Source organism: Melanotaenia boesemani, chromosome 3 (genome assembly GCF_017639745.1).
Source record: "Melanotaenia boesemani isolate fMelBoe1 chromosome 3, fMelBoe1.pri, whole genome shotgun sequence".
NCBI classification, from domain to species: Eukaryota; Metazoa; Chordata; class Actinopteri; order Atheriniformes; family Melanotaeniidae; genus Melanotaenia; species Melanotaenia boesemani.
Genome location: NC_055684.1, coordinates 18,690,224 through 18,707,661, shown reverse-complemented (window position 1 = coordinate 18,707,661; position 17,438 = coordinate 18,690,224). Strand labels below are relative to the sequence as shown.

Below are 17,438 nucleotides of genomic sequence, written 5' to 3'. Positions count from 1 at the left end.
TCAGGGTTTTATTTCTTGTGTTTGGGTTTTGCCCTATTTAGTTTCTGTTATAACTTGGTTTTGATCCTGGTCTTAGTTTAATTATGATTAGTTTAGTTCTTGGTTTTTGTCATGATTGGTTCATGTTAAGATCTTGTTTTATGATCATGGGTTATTTATAAAGATCACAGTTTAAGTTTCTGGGTTCTGTCATGTGTAATTAGGATCTTGGGTTATAGTCTTGGGTTTTGTCATGTTTAGTTTATGTGTAGATCATGGTTCAGGTTTCTTGTCAGGGTTGTTTTGTAAAGATCAAGGGTTTGGGGTTTTGTTATGTGTATTCAGGTTCCTGGGTCATAGTCTTTCTTCATGTGCTCCATTTTCTGTTCCTGGTTAGGTACACCTGGTGTGTACTCCTGGGTTTGTGTCATTCCTTGTCATGTCCTCATGGTTTCTTCATGGTTTCACCAGGTTTCTCTGTTATGTTTTTTTTTTAGTTATTCCTAGCCTTAGTTTGAACTTTTGTTGTGTCAACTCCACCTCATGTGATTCACCTAACATTACAAATGAAAAAGTCGACTCAGCTTAGATAAGAGACCCTCCCATAACTTTTCTATGCAGCAGCCCCTCTATGGGGATATGTTTGGTCCAGCAGGACCCACCAAATATTTTATGCAGTAAAATAAGTCAACAAGCAAAAAACACTGCAATCATTACAATCTCATGTGGATGTAACCATCATTTACAACCAGATAAACACACTGACAAACTGATGAAGTCAAAAAGTTTCCTTATCAGCTTTTAACCTGGACTAATCAAATGTTCTTCATTGGCACAGTTTACAGATGTGGACAGTAGCGTAGTTTACCGGAGCAGCCTTTATATTGAAATATCAACCTGTCACTTTAACACAGCACATTGATATTAACTAATGTTTTATATGATACTAGGAAATCCCACAGAGGGCCCCCGTTATGTCCAGGCTTGGAATAACCAGTAGCTTTTATGTTTGGGCTGATATAACAGTACATCAAACCACTGCAACGTTAACTTGAATGAACTTGAATGAAGTTTTGACAGCAACTAGTACCAGAGGCATTATTACAGCTACATAAAAAAGGCCATGGAGAATCTCAACTGGTGCTCATCAAATTATGTTCAGATGAAAGTTTGCAGCTTGTAACATACCAGACATCTCTCCGCCATCACACATTTATTAAATCGTGAGCTCATGGGATGTTGCTGCTGTTGCTGATTTCCAACACCGTCCAGCCTCCCCCTCATCTGTCTCCCCCCTTTCATCTTTTTATTCCGAGTCTATTTCGCCACCACGTTTCTCTGCATCTCAGCTATTCCGCCTCCTCACGCTTTGCTCGTGTTGATCATTTAAAAAAATATATTACCATCATTTTGACCAGTCGTCATGTTTAGTGACAACTGACGAGCACAAATGGTTTTGTCTGTGCACAGGTGTCAGTGCCAGGCAGACCAATCAGCCACATCGACGTAAAGCACTATAACTTTTTATTTTTTATTTTTTTACAAGAAGGCCAGGCAGGCCATTTTTTGTCCCATTTCTCCTGAGGGGCCAGTCTGGGCCAATTTCTTGTTTTGTTTGCAGGTGAGAGATGCAAGTAATAAAGAGATACTGACCATTTTTAAAAATCAGTTCACAAAATAGCTGTTAACTTCTCATCATATGAAATCATATTTTATTTATACAGCCTTTTTCATACCTGAGAGCCGCACAAAGTTCTTTACATAAAAACAGCAATGATTAAGTACCTAATTAAAATTATTTTAAAATCAATTAGAAATAAATAAGCCTTCATATACCCAAGTGTATTAAAAACACACACCTAATCATTCATAATCTCTCTCACACTCATACGGATAAAGCGCACTAAAGGCCCCCCCCATCCCCACCACCCATCCACACACACAAACTCTAATCCCTAAAATCAGGCTTGAAGCTGCTGAAGTGGTAAATAAATGAATAAATAAATGAACAAGCAAACAAGTAAATAAATAAATAAGTGCAACAAGTGCAGTGGTATATGTAAAAGAGTTTATAAAACAAAACAATAAGACCTGAATAGAGAAAGCTAAATAAATAAATAGGCTGTGTAAAATAAGTAATAAGTTCATAATTAAACACAGATAAAAATAATAATACAAATAATAAAATAAGTGCGCATAAAACAAATTAAACAGGAAGAATAAATGACTCTAACGAAACTAATTTAATCAAGAATACATTCGATTAAAAGCCAGGGTAAAAATAATAGTTCTTGAGACTATTCAACAGTTCAGCCACCCTCAGGTCCACTGGCAGAATGTGAAGAATAAAATCCGACAGAGGACTCCCCATGAGTCTTTTTGTAAATGTTTGGTATTTATAAAAGTCACCTATTAGAGGACCTCAGGGCTCTGTAGGGCTTGGAGGTATACAGAATAAAAGATAAGAAGTCCCACAACCGTTAAGAGTTTCAAAAACCAGTAAAAGAATCTTAAAATTGACCCTGAAACAGACTGGAAGCCAGTACAGCGTTATCTTATCACATACTTCAAGACTTAATACTAAGCATGCCACAATGAAAAAACAGAGTTGCTTACGTTAATCTGCTTCTGTCTGAAAGCAGCTGAAGAAGGCAGAACCATCAGTAACATGTTTAATTTATGATTTATTTATTTATAGAAATGATCTTGACCATGAATATACATTGAAAACAATATTACATTAGGAAAAATGCAATTATTGCACTTCAGGAAACAGGAGACAGTGTACAAGCTTTCGCAACTTTAAAGTTGACTCAGAGTGGACTCATCTGACATGACCAGGAGCAACAGGTCAACTATTAAGATGCATTTTCATATTTCTGACACTCAGGATGGTGCTTCAGTTTGTGACCCGAGTCTGAGGAAAACACACATGACAAAAACATAACTCATAGTTTAAATGGGTAAAAGATGTTGAAGGGGTTCAAAGCTTTGAAATGTCAAAAGACCTCAAAGTCAAAACTCACATTCTCTCTTGGTTTCCATTATGATTCAAAAACAAGAATCTTTAGGACTCTTTGTTGATGTACTATTCCAAGGACATACACAAGCAGAGACTATAAATCTAACTACAAAATGTGACTGTTTTCCATCTATGTGATTGTTGGCCCTGAAAAAGACAATAAACATGATTCTCTCTGCTGGTGTAAACAGGGATAAGCTCCAGCAGCTTGACCCTGAACAAGATAAGAAGTATAAATCAAAAAAGGCCTGTTTTTCTTGTCCATATAAAACAAGTAGTGGAAATAGAACGCTTCTTCAGAAATAAAGAAGTTTCAATGTCTTTGAAAATGGATGCCAGGGAAAATAACTCTCTTATTGCTCCTTGGGGCAGGAAACTGCAAAAGCATCTTATGTAAGAAAGATCAGGAAAAATGATAAGCATAGTTACCAAGATCTGTCTTATCATATTACATGTGACACAAAAATCATCATCAGAAGATGATGATCAGGGGTTTGAAGATATAAATCAGTAAGTGCTTTACATCTGTTGCATTCCTCTGGACATTTACATTCATGCAACAAAAACCCACACAAATGTGCCCACTCAGACAGCAACTACTACTCCATCTTTTTCCATCTGTTTGTCAGATTTATGCAGTATCTACATTTTCACTTTCATTTCAGAACAACTATTTGGAAACAAGTACGACAGGTGGTTTGGTAATTTTGAACTGTTAACAATATTTTCTCTATTCACAACGCTGCAGAATAATATAACATTTATCTAATCCCAACCAAAATGGTCTTTTATGTGTTTTTTGTCAGCATAATTGTACTGTTACAATCCCACTCATGCCTGATCATGACTTTTACTTTTACAATCAAATAGTTATTGTGACTCTAACCACTGGTATAGCCCACTGAGAATATAGAAAACTCACAATAATTACAGTAAAATGAATTAAAGCACTGCATTTATGACCTGATACGGTACAGTACTTACACTACTTTGGGGACACTTTCAGGCAATGTAATTATTTAAGCATAAATGTTTCTTTTATGGCAACAATTGTCTGTCTTTAAATATAAAAAGTAAACAAAAGACACATCAAAATTAAATCTATGCATGCCCAAAATCTTGCAAACAACAGCTAACATTGCACTTAAGCAAGAAGTATATTTTTGCCACTCATGTGGTGCAGCATAGGTGCATTTGGTTAAAAAACAGCTTGATGAAATGTGCCCTCTAGTGGATTTTTAATAAAACATACATTGTGTGCCTAGAAAAACATGGAGACGTTTTGTTTGAATCTATGTGGTCATGCGTGAATGTGGCTTGTTGTGTAAAAGCAAAACTGGAAAAGAGCTAGGTAAATACAGTTTGCCAGTCTATTTACTATGTGTTCCATCAACATAAAGTTGAGAAATCTTGAACTTCATTCTGTCACCTGCAGCTCAGTCATAGATCTTAACACAAAGGCAAAGGGAAATTTATTTGTTTAGCACATTTCATGTACAAGACAATGCAAACATTCAGGACACAATGAGGCCTCCTCTGGCTGCCTGCAGTCAGGTGAAAAAGCAGCAGGAGAGACTGAAAGGCTGCAGGTCCAGATGGCGTCAGCTCCAGGGCTCTGAAAACCTTCTCAGAACAACTATGTTAGATTTTACAGCACCTTTTCAACATTAGTCTGAGCCTGGAGGCCTGCCCTGCTCTGACACTTAAAACATCTCATCCTTCCACCCTAAATGACTACATAACCGTTGCCTTAACATCCCACGTCATGAAAATCCTTGAGATACTGTTATTAGTTCTCCTTAATAAGCAACTGAACACCTTTCAGGACCCTTTATAGTTTGCTTATCCTAATGGGTTTGGGGCTGCTTCAGCTGGACAAATTGGGCAGCACAGGAAAGAAAACGTTTTTGATTACACAAGTGTTTAAACACAATTCATCCTATATTGTTACGTGAGAAGCTCCAGAGAATACAGATGGATGCCTCTACAACCGTATGGATTTGTGATCTCAAACAGACCACAGTTTGTGAGACTGAAATGTGGTCAGCAGCCCTGGAGCACCATAAGAGACTACTCTCACCATTTCTCTTCAGGCCATCTACAAGAATGAACAGAGTAGACTCTCTAGATCTGACTTCTTAAGGAAACTATGATCTCTTATTGTATGTACTAAGATGTCACATATTTTCCATAAGTATGTTGTGGAAAGGGTCATTTGCTGTGGTAGACAGAGACAGAAAGTGAACTAACTGATCAAAAAGGCTGGCTCTGTGCCGGGGATGACTCTGGATCCTTTGAAAGTGATTACACAAAGAGGAATGCTGACAAGCTGCTGAAAATATTTCTTCACACCCTCTGTACGACACAGTGAGGAAATAACAGTATGTTCAGACAGAGGCTTCTTCAGGTCTACCACAACACAGAATAGTACAGGTCATTCCCACCAGCAGCCATCACCCACTGGAACAAGACCATAAAAAATATCTTTTGCATAATAGTAAAGGATTTACTACATCAAAAAAGTCTTACAATCTTATATTCTGCCAAGTGTTTTTGATCTTGTTTGGAGAGGGATAAAATGGGCAAGAGTTAAATGTGTGAGATTAATAATTATGTTTTGAGAGTATATGTCTTTTATTTCGTACTTCATCACTAAATCTTTAAATTGGTTACTTTACATCCACATCAAGTTAAATCATCTCACTGAAACCCTGTTTGAGATCACACCCAATTTTAGCTGTAGAATCGTGTTTCTGCACTGGTAGTGCAGCAGTGCACATGGTGCAACCTTCTCTACCACCTGGGCCGTTGCCACCAGCTATGGACTCCTGCACCACCACGTCTTTAAATCTTGTTTGGTTTCTCTTCTTTTAGAATATTTTCTCTCAAATTGAGAAAGGAACAACACAGAGAAGAAGCAGCAGTCTTGATTACCTGCATTATTAACCCATTTGCTAATTTTATTATACTTCTTGATCACAGAGGGAATGAAATGCTTAATAGTACCTGAAATTCCTCGTATATTTGCCCAAAAATGGCTTCAAATTGAATTTAGTTAAATTCTTAAGATGACTATTGTTATTTTATAGTGTCAAAGATTAGCCACTGAATCAGATGATGGTGAAATAACTTTAATCACTCCACAACTTTAAAAGTCAAGTGGAAATCATACTATTTTCCAAGATATCAAAACTGATGTAACAAGTTTCAGAAAATGAATCATAACATTCACATCCACAATATTTGGATTCTGATATAATTGTGAGTACTGATTGTGATCAAACTTTACACTGTCCTCTGAACTGTAGATCCTGCAGTTAGTTAGTTCGGGTTATCAGACTGTTTTGTTAAACACAATCATACATTACTATGCAGACATCAACAGTAGTAAAGCTAGTATTTGTAATTACATAAATTTTCAGAAAAAAACACACACAAAACAAAACAAGGGCTCGTCCGGGATTTGAACCCGGGACCTCTCGCACCCTAAGCGAGAATCATACCCCTAGACCAACGAGCCACGTGACAATGAATCACATTAGAATATGATTCAGCGACCCAAACTAGACATTATGCCAGTAGTTGAATCGTTACAAACACAACCAATCAACCCCAAAATACATACATAACATTTGCAGAAGTTTTTTCCGCATGGTTGCTTGATAAAATCTGTAGTTTATTGTTCCCTCTCTCGAGCAACTTTACTTACTCCACCGTTGTTAATATTTTTGTTCTGTGTTCTCTTCTAAAACACAAAACATGGCCAAACATTTTAACGTCGGAGTGCTCTTAAACTTTTACATTACCCAGTGTTTTCGAATAGAAGATAACAAAATTTAGGTTCATAACTGAAAATATTTATTTATTTGACTAGTTGTGCGTTAAATCACAGTGAAAGTTTGAAAAGTCCGTAGCTGTGTCCCAATTCAGGGTCTGCACACTTCGAAGTGCGCAGACTACGTAGGCTACAGAGTGTCCTCCGTAGTCTACACACTTCGAAGTCTGCTTAACGTTCGTGAAATGGGACAGCCTACCTAGTCCACAAGAATTTCCCATAGCAACAACACAGGACGTTTAATCACTTAAACCTCAGAAATTACTCGTAGGAAACGTCAGTAGACGCTGAACACGGAGCGGCAACACCGACAGTTAAAAAAAAAAAAAAAAAAAAAACGGTTTGAGGCTCTGTTGTTTTCCAGCCGGTACACACTTCATTAACCCCTTAAAAGTATCTGAATATCAAATATTACCGAATTTTAATGTCACCATTTAACAAACATGCTTTAAATGTACTTGGTTTTGTAACGTTTATACTAAAGTGTAGTTAAAAAAACGAACTTTTTTTAAAATAAAACTTTATTTAAACTTAATAAGACTCTTGTGAGGTTGCTGATTCGCCACCATCCTGTGCGCAACGAATTGTGGGAGAAAAGAGGCCGCGAAGGATGCATCACAAGCATCCTTCGTTTGAGGCCAAACGAAGTGCGGATTCGAAGGGTGGATTCGGAGGGTCCTTCAAATTCTGTGAATTGGGACAGTACTTCGCGCACCGCGATGACGTATGTGGCCGACGAATCCGCACTTCGAAGTGTGCAGACCCTGAATTGGGACACACCTCGTATTTGACTTTTGACAAACATGTCGGCTGTAATGTCATAAAAAACCGCTAGAGGTCAACCGTTACCAAGAAGAAGAAGAAACCAAAGCGCTAATATGGGACAAGATGACTCACTGCACTTTACTTCCGTCTTCGCTCAGTAATGGAGGCTTTCAATGCAGCCCAAGAAGAGAATAGTCTTACCACCTTTGCATTCCGGTTTAAATAAACTTAATATTTTAAAATAACAAAATAATAATGTGTTTGGTGCTTTATATTTTAGCTATAACCTTGAATTTAATTTTTTTAAATTATTTTCTTTACTATGTCATGTGCCAGTATTATTTTGATTTTCAATTCTTTTTATTTGTGTGTTTGTGTGTGTGTATAGACAGAATATAATGATATTAAAAGTCCACTTTTTTCACCACTCAGCTTCTGCTACAATAACACCTGAAACAATGAAACAATGCACAGAACTAATCCCCCCCCCCCCCCCCTCATGCTTGCAGGGGCTATTGTAAAGAAACTATCAAAAACAAGCTGCTGTAACTGCAATGACAAACTTTTGTGGAAAACATCAGCACAAACATGCATAAAAGCTACTACAGTTTAATGCAATCATTACAGCTGAATACTATTATTAGATCAGTCCATTATCTGATCCATTAGATTCTTTTTCTTTTAGGATCTATAAATTTGTGAGTGCAATTTAATCACTCTTTAGGCAGCAGATCAGCTTTAAATGATGGACAATGTGTGTGTTTTCTAAATGACTGATGGCTTTGTGTGACCAATGACCATGAATAAAAAGGGTTAAAAGCAGGTCACAAACATATTTTTTTACCAAACCATCAAACACAGAGCCTTGAGATCCTCTGGGCTTGGGTGCCAGATGACAGGAGGTGCTTGGTTGGATGCCTTATAGATAGAAAAACTGGAGGTACATAGATGCTCCTAGAGGCTCTCACGTGATGTGTTTAACAGTGATTAACAGATGACAGCTTCAGTTCAGACACCCAAAGCAGGACGGGTTGGCACATATTTCACAAGGATCTGAAGAAGTGATGATGTACACTGTAACGTGTAAGGAAAACAAAGAACAATATAATATATTCATCACACCTAAAATGTGTTTTCATACCACTTAAAGGTTAGATTTTCAGTTTTCTGAAGTATTGCTGATAGTGACTGTGGGATCCATTTATATCCCAGTACAACAATGAATGTGCTGTCTAAATGTAATCAGGTCTAATGCCCCCCTCAAAGGCAGTTTACTTAGCTTTATATATGCTTATGGCCTGGTATTCTCATTACAGGATACAATTAAAACAGGAGTTACCATATAAGTAACTGCAATAGAAAGGATACTACATAGGCACCCTTAAAAAAAACAAACACCTTTTAATGACCTTACATTGCAATTTCTCTCTGGGATTAATAAAGTATTTTTAATTTAATTTTACATAAACAATAGACTAAACTCCAGCAAGGCTGTCATACTCCAGGCCTCAAGGCCCGTTATTCTGCAGGTTTTTCCCCTTTCACTGCTCCAACACACCTGATTCAAATAAAATGTATTCAACAGCTACTTGTCAACTTCTTCACCATGACCCATTAATTTCAGTCAGGTGTGTTGGAGCAGGGAATAAAACAAACCTGTAGGGTAGTGGCCCTCGAGGACCATAGTTCCTGTGCTCTAGACTGTAAACAATGGGAGACTCTAGAGTCTAGAGTCTCCCATTATTTACAGTCTTTGTATTCAGCTAACCACCTGTTGCATATTTGCTTCTATATAGACGTTTCGCATTTGTGATCACTGTGTGATGGCTCGGTGTATTGTACTCCTGTGTCTATTTGTTGGGCTAATCATCTCAATGAATGAACAATTCATGACAAAGATCAACAAGTTTCTCTGTGCTGTGAAAGACTGCTGTCACACAATATAACTTACCAGGTCAATATCAGTATGCATTTTTGTAAAGTCAGTCATGCTGACTGGCTAACAACTATTGATCTCAGTCTTGTGCAATAAATCCAATCTGTTGGATTTTCCCCACACAGCCCGCTTTGATCCTTGCATTTCTGTCGCTTCCTGGTCTTGATTAATGGTACAGTTCTTACCATTTTGCCCATGCGGTTTATTTGAGCTCAGTCCCTCCTGAATATAACAAGATCTGAGCAATGAATATCTGAAACTGGATATAAGCTGTTATTTGAGGGAATTACTTAAAAAATGAAAAGGGAAAACTGAAGCTCCTGTTAAAAGATCAAATTTCTTTTTTCAAAGATTTCCATCTTTAAGAGAAACTGTCAAATCATAATAATTGTGTTTTGTGTTCTTTTCACCTAACACTGATATGTTTAAAAAAAGACAGAGCTGTATTAAGGTACATGCTCTAAATGTCTAATATTGCCTCAGCTGCAACAATAACACCTATCATGCAATACCTTATGCAGAATGACATCTTTTTGCATTTAGATAGAGGCCAGAAAATACATTAGATGCAGCTTTGGGAAAAGAGCACTTTTTAATCTAATGTCATAATATATTTTCCACAAAAATAGTTTAATATTTCATATCCCATATTTATTTTTCCTTCTGGCACAATCTTACCCAGTCTTGAGAAAATGATTCCTGCTCCTTTCTCTTTACACGCCGGTCGAAAGACCTGAGGCAAGAGAGGGTGGCCACAAACTGCTGCAACACTTGTCTCTGCAAGATGAGGGTTTACGTTGTCGTTGAGATCCATCAGCACCTTCAGCTGCTTCACGGCTTCTAAGGGGAAGCTTCTGTCTCCAACCTGAAAGGTAGGGAACAAGCAGCTTTAGGAACAGTACAAATCTGGCATAATCCAAGTCTTTTACATGTCCAAGCTTTGAATGGTGGAGAACAGCATGCTGACAATTTGTGACTTATTAGTCTTGATTTATGGCCTCTTCACTCAAGGCTTTACTTGTTAAAGTGAACCAAAGTGGATTTGATGATAGTGCGAAAGAATAATGATGAAACCCTCCCTATAATGACAAATAGTGAGACAAGTTGTATTTAAATAGGCAGAACATAATACTGACCTTGACTTGCACACTCAGAGCTTCCCTGCACACACACAGCACTAAAACAATAGAGATACTAATCAATTTCATTTTCAAATGATGCAAGATGTCTTTCAAGTCAGAGGACTGTTTCTCCTGTGCAGGATTACTGGCCGGCCTCTTTATAAAGTGTTAGGACAGACTGGTCAGTGATTTATTAACAAAGACAACTAGCCACAGGTAACAAAGAGTTAAGGCACAGTTGCTCAAAGGTAACCAAAGCAGCCATCATGTACATACAGAGAAGATTTTTTGGATCCTCTTTTTTGATTTATAACCTTTAATTAGTTTACAACACCTATATGAGCTCTTTCCTCCGTCACCATCATATTTAATTATTGACTTAGTTTCCAACTAATGCACTACATTGCCTCAATGCCACCCAATAAATGTCCTAAGACTTTCTCTCACAGATGTTCATCACAGCTGCCAGATGAGGTAACAGATAAACAGTATTTGTCATGTTTTGGTGTGTGTCTGAGTTTGCAGGTCAGGGTGAGCAGGTTACCATGGGGACTGAGGGCGGAGTCTGGAGCCACAATTACTACCACCTGCAGCTCATCAGCAGGCTCGTTACCTGACTCTACTCCCTGCTATTTAGGGGCAAGCAGGAGCTCCAGTCTTCGCCAGATTGTCACACTCTACTGCGTGGTAACCAGGCCATTCTCCAATTCTTGTGTTGTGTCTTGTTCTCAGTACGACTCACTTTGATATCTGTGTTCCTCAGCCCATGATCTCGATCCCTCGGATAACCACAGCACCCAGGATCCTAGCAAGTTGCTTGCCAAGCCAACTGCCAGCCTGCTCGCCCTGCCTGCAACCGAACACTCTCACCACCTCCGGAAACCAACTCCTGACAGCTCCCTCCATCTCTCGCCCCTCGCTGGACTTCAGTAAGCCGCGGCCACAACGGACACCATCAGGCTCTTTGTCAGACCCAAACTAACCCTCTGTCCCTTCACAGAAGGATCTACCGGACCTGGACCTTTCCTCACACATTCATTGTAATAAATAACATTTGCATCTCTTACCTCGTCTCTCCGAGTGTCTCTGCATTTGGGTCCAGTTCCTGGTACTACGGTCTCCGACCGTGTCAGTATTTATATACAGTTTATGCACTGCACCATGTGGGTCACTTGTTTAAATAGCTGTAATGTTCACCATTAATATTTCTCTGCATAATTTTAGTGTGTATTTACAATTAAATACTAAAGTTCCTCTTAAATTACAAATTCTCACTAATATGGATCACTTCAGGAAAACTGTTCTTTATTTGAAATATAGACTACAACATGAACAAATAAGAAATAAGATATGTTGCATCAGGTTTGAAAGGATTTGCTTCTGAGGAGTATGGAGATACTGAGATAATGAGATACAGTTTCTGCAATACAAAGAACTGAAATGATAAATGTGGTACTTTAAGTGTTTTTTGTTACTAGCTTCAGTTTGATGTAAATTCCATTCTCAAAAGTTTTTAGGAGGAAGAGTATTCATTTAGCTTATTTTTATAGACCAACACCCACCCATCCATCCATCCATCCATCCATCCATCCAACCATTTTCTGCCGCTTATCCGGAATCGAGTCGCGGGGTCAGCTGCCTAAGCAGGGAAACCCAGACTTCCTTCTCCCCGGCCACATTCACCAGCTCATCCGGAGGGATCCCGAGGCATTCCCAGGCCCGCTGAGAGATGTAGTCAATCTGGCGTGTCCTGGGTCTTCCCTGGGCCCTCTTTCCGGTGGGATGTCTCTGGATCACCTCACCAGGGAGGCGTCCAGGAGGCATCCTAACCAGATGCCTGAACCACCTCATCTGGCTCCTCTACATGCGGAGGAGCAGGGACTCTACTCTGAGCCCCTCCCGGATCACCAATCTTCTCACCCTATCCCTAAGGGAGAGCCTGGCTATCCTGCGGAGAAAACTAATTTCGGCTGCTTGTATTCTCAATCTTGTTTTTTTGGTCACTACCTACAGCTCATGACCATAGGTGAGGGTAGGAAAGTAGATCAACCGGTAAATCAAGAGCCTTTTGGCTCAGCTCCTTCTTTACCACGACAGACTGATGTAGCATCTGCATCACTGCAGATGCCGCACCAATCGGCCGGTCGATCTCCTGCTCCATCCTTCCCTCACCTGTGAGCAAGACCCCGAGATACGTGAACTCCTCCACTTAGGGCAAGACCTCATTGCCGACCCGGAGAAAGCACTCCACCCTTTTCCGGCTGAGGACCATGGTCTCAGATTTGGAGGTGCTGATTCTCATCCCAGCCGCTTCACACTCATCTGTGAATTGCTCTAGTGAGAGCTGAAGATTACAGCCTGATGAAGCCAACAGATCCACATCATCTGCAAAGAGCAGAGACCCAATCCTGAGGCCACCAAACCAGATCCCCTCAACACCTTGACTGCACCTAGAAATTCTGTCCATAAAAGTTATGAACAGATCGGTGACAAAGGGCAGCCTTGGTGGAGTCCAACCCTCACTGGAAACAATTCTGTTTTAACGCTGGCAATGCAGACCAAGCTCTGACACTGGTCGTACAGGGACCGGACAGCTCATACAAGAGGGTCCGGCACTCCATACTACTCCCCACAGGAGTCCCATGCCCCCTCAAAAACCCTGAAGAGGGTGTGACAAAGTACTCTGCCAGACATTCCCAGCAGATTCACAACACTCTTGGGTCTGCCAGGCCTGACCGGCATCCTTCCCCACCATCTTAGCCAACTCACCACCAGGTGGTGATCAGTTGACAGCTCCGCCCCTCTCTTCACCCGAGTGCCCAAGACACTAAACCCCAACATACAGGCGCCAAGTCGGGGGGGCAATGAGCATGCCCACACCTGCTCAGCGCTTCTCACCTGGAGCAACTCCGGAATGGAAGAGGGTCCAGCCCCTCTCAAGGACAGTGGTTCCAGAGCTCAAGCTGTGGTGGAGGTGAATCCAACTATCTCTGGCTGGAACTGCTCAACCTCATGCACCAGCTCAGGCTCCTTCCCCACCAGAGAGGTGACATTCCACGTCCCTAGAGCTAGCTTCTGCAGCCGAGGATCAGACTGCCAGGGTCCCCGCCTCTGGGAGCCGCCCAGCTCACACTGCACCCGACTGAGCCCTATGGGCAAAGGCCCGACCACCAAGTGCTGGCCTCCACTCCCCCCTCCAGGTCTGGCTCCAGAGGGGGGCCACGGTGACCCACGTCCGGGCAAAGGAAACCTGGGTCCATGGTTTGTCATCATCATAGGGGTGATTTGAGCCACGCTTCGTCTGGTCCCTCCCTTAGACACAGTTTGCCATGTGTGACCCTACCAGGGGTATGAAGGCCCCGACAACATAGCCACTAGGATCGTCAGGACGCGCAAACTCCTCCACCAAGGTAAGGTGGTGGCTCAGGGAGGATTAGACCACCACATTAGCCCATATTTAATATGATTTTAAAGCCCCACTACTGAACTTGGCAAATTTTCACACTGTAGCACCCCTGACAAATGCTAATTCCTTCTTTGAATTTGGCACCTGTCTTACATCCTGTCTCTTTTATGAGTTCTCACAAGCTAGTAGAAGCCAGTTTGATGCTGATTTTTGTCCTATCTCTTGTTCTGTCACTTTTTCTAATAATTTCATTTGCATTTCTATGCTGAATCAGACATGGTGCACATACAAAATGGCCAGTGTGTTAATATTCAGTTGCTGGCACGTGACGGTGCCATAAAGCAAAAAGTAGCTGTAACGTGATCCTCTGGGATGGTGGAAAAAAAAAAAAAAAAAAAAAAGTGAGGTTTCTCAGACTTGCAGTTGCAGGGCAATGATGGCCTCAAAGAATGTACATAATTAATGTCAGTGCAGTGTCTTCACCTCAAGTGTGCATTTAAAATGCTGAGTGCGTAGAATAGAGCCTTATGACACTAGTGGGTGTTGGGCCAGAGAAATAACCCTTCGGTAAATAATAATAAAAAAGTTAGAAAACAGAAAAAAAAAAAAAAAAAAAAAAAACAAGTAGAAAAAAAATCCAACTAATTTAGAGCAAACAAGCTGTCACTGAGTAAGAGCAGTCTTTTCAATTCCATGTCTAAATTGTTAGTGAGTTGTGAGTCACAGTTTGTAGCTGTTTGGACAACAATGAGCATGCCTTACTGCTGCCAGCATCGGTATCTGCCCATATTTGGAAGTTTTAATGATGTATGAAGTAACTTTCTGACCTTAAAAGTCTGCATTTCAGACATATTAGATGATACACTGACATTTATTTTGTGCATTTCAAATCAAATCCAATTTAATTTATAAAGCACTATTCCTACATAGTGCTTTACATAATAAAATGCACACAAAAGCAATGTTAGCAAATAGAAAATACCGTAATATAAAATAGAAAATTAAAAATCCACACCTATCTTTCTCTCACACGCACGCATGCACGCACACACGCACACACATACACACACACACACACACACATACACACACACTCATACCCAAAGAACCCCCCCCCCCTACCCTCCCCCATGTCTTAACATAGTAATATAATCTGGCTTTACACTACTGGCAGTAAACAATATCTTGGGGATTCATCCACACCAGGAGCCACCATGACCACAGAGGCTGCCACCACAGGGACAGCCTAGGTCCGGGCAGGCCGGGGCCCACAACACAGCAATTTGGGCTGCAGTGCAGGGCCCTTAGCCACCCAAACCACAGTCATCCCCATGGCAACAATCCTGCAGACCAAGCAGGCAATGGTCCCAGGATGGAGGGTCCCCATGAGGAATACACTGGAGTTAAAAATGTTAAAAGTAGAAAATTAAATAACCAAAATCAAAAGACCAAATAAGAAACAACAAGTAAAAGAGTCACTGCAGCCCAGCAGCATTCAAAAGCAATCGCACTATACAACTTCTTCTTCTGGGAAAAGTTGTATGAAGTATAAATCTGTTAATGTTCTGTACATCGTCTTAGGGCAAATTCATAGTTTTTGTATCCTCTTGAGAAAACTCAATGGGACTTACTGTACGATATAAAGCTTACTAAGTTCTATTCAGCCTTGTCAGTGCATGATCCTTTAAAGGGACATCAAGGTAACTTTAGAAGTTTCATTCAGGATGGCAACAACATGCACACATCCATCCATCCATCCATCCATCCATCCATCCATCCATCCATCCATCCATCCATCCATCCATCCATCCATCCAACCATTTTCTGCCGCTTATCCGGAATCGAGTCGCGGGGTCAGCTGCCTAAGCAGGGAAACCCAGACTTCCTTCTCCCCGGCCACATTCACCAGCTCATCCGGAGGGATCCCGAGGCATTCCCAGGCCCGCTGAGAGATGTAGTCAATCTGGCGTGTCCTGGGTCTTCCCTGGGCCCTCTTTCCGGTGGGATGTCTCTGGATCACCTCACCAGGGAGGCGTCCAGGAGGCATCCTAACCAGATGCCTGAACCACCTCATCTGGCTCCTCTACATGCGGAGGAGCAGGGACTCTACTCTGAGCCCCTCCCGGATCACCAATCTTCTCACCCTATCCCTAAGGGAGAGCCTGGCTATCCTGCGGAGAAAACTAATTTCGGCTGCTTGTATTCTCAATCTTGTTTTTTTTGGTCACTACCTACAGCTCATGACCATAGGTGAGGGTAGGAAAGTAGATCAACCGGTAAATCAAGAGCCTTTTGGCTCAGCTCCTTCTTTACCACGACAGACTGATGTAGCATCTGCATCACTGCAGATGCCGCACCAATCGGCCGGTCGATCTCCTGCTCCATCCTTCCCTCACCTGTGAGCAAGACCCCGAGATACGTGAACTCCTCCACTTAGGGCAAGACCTCATTGCCGACCCGGAGAAAGCACTCCACCCTTTTCCGGCTGAGGATCATGGTCTCAGATTTGGAGGTGCTGATTCTCATCCCAGCCGCTTCACACTCATCTGTGAATTGCTCTAGTGAGAGCTGAAGATTACAGCCTGATGAAGCCAACAGATCCACATCATCTGCAAAGAGCAGAGACCCAATCCTGAGGCCACCAAACCAGATCCCCTCAACACCTTGACTGCACCTAGAAATTCTGTCCATAAAAGTTATGAACAGAATCGGTGACAAAGGGCAGCCTTGGTGGAGTCCAACCCTCACTGGAAACAATTCTGTTTTAACGCTGGCAATGCAGACCAAGCTCTGACACTGGTCGTACAGGGACCGGACAGCTCATACAAGAGGGTCCGGCACTCCATACTACTCCCCACAGGAGTCCCATGCCCCCTCAAAAACCCTGAAGAGGGTGTGACAAAGTACTCTGCCAGACATTCCCAGCAGATTCACAACACTCTTGGGTCTGCCAGGCCTGACCGGCATCCTTCCCCACCATCTTAGCCAACTCACCACCAGGTGGTGATCAGTTGACAGCTCCGCCCCTCTCTTCACCCGAGTGCCCAAGACACTAAACCCCAACATACAGGCGCCAAGTCGGGGGGGCAATGAGCATGCCCACACCTGCTCAGCGCTTCTCACCTGGAGCAACTCCGGAATGGAAGAGGGTCCAGCCCCTCTCAAGGACAGTGGTTCCAGAGCTCAAGCTGTGGTGGAGGTGAATCCAACTATCTCTGGCTGGAACTGCTCAACCTCATGCACCAGCTCAGGCTCCTTCCCCACCAGAGAGGTGACATTCCACGTCCCTAGAGCTAGCTTCTGCAGCCGAGGATCAGACTGCCAGGGTCCCCGCCTCTGGGAGCCGCCCAGCTCACACTGCACCCGACTGAGCC

The 17,438-nt window shown here is 41.7% G+C and overlaps 1 protein-coding gene and 1 non-coding gene across 2 annotated transcripts; both read right to left on the bottom strand.

Moving 5' to 3' along the window:
• Positions 1-6,449: 6,449 nt before the first annotated feature.
• On the bottom strand, positions 6,450-6,521 carry trnap-agg. The gene has a single exon. It is a non-coding gene; the product is annotated as a tRNA-Pro (tRNA).
• A 1,976-nt stretch (positions 6,522-8,497) lies between these two features.
• LOC121637269 (guanylin-like) lies at positions 8,498-10,745 on the bottom strand. Its single transcript, XM_041981315.1, has 3 exons — positions 10,674-10,745; positions 10,216-10,402; positions 8,498-8,675 (listed from the first exon to the last, which is right to left on the bottom strand). Exons 1-3 carry the CDS (start codon positions 10,743-10,745, stop codon positions 8,605-8,607), a joined length of 330 nt encoding a protein of 109 aa, XP_041837249.1. The 3' UTR covers positions 8,498-8,604.
• Positions 10,746-17,438: the final 6,693 nt, after the last annotated feature.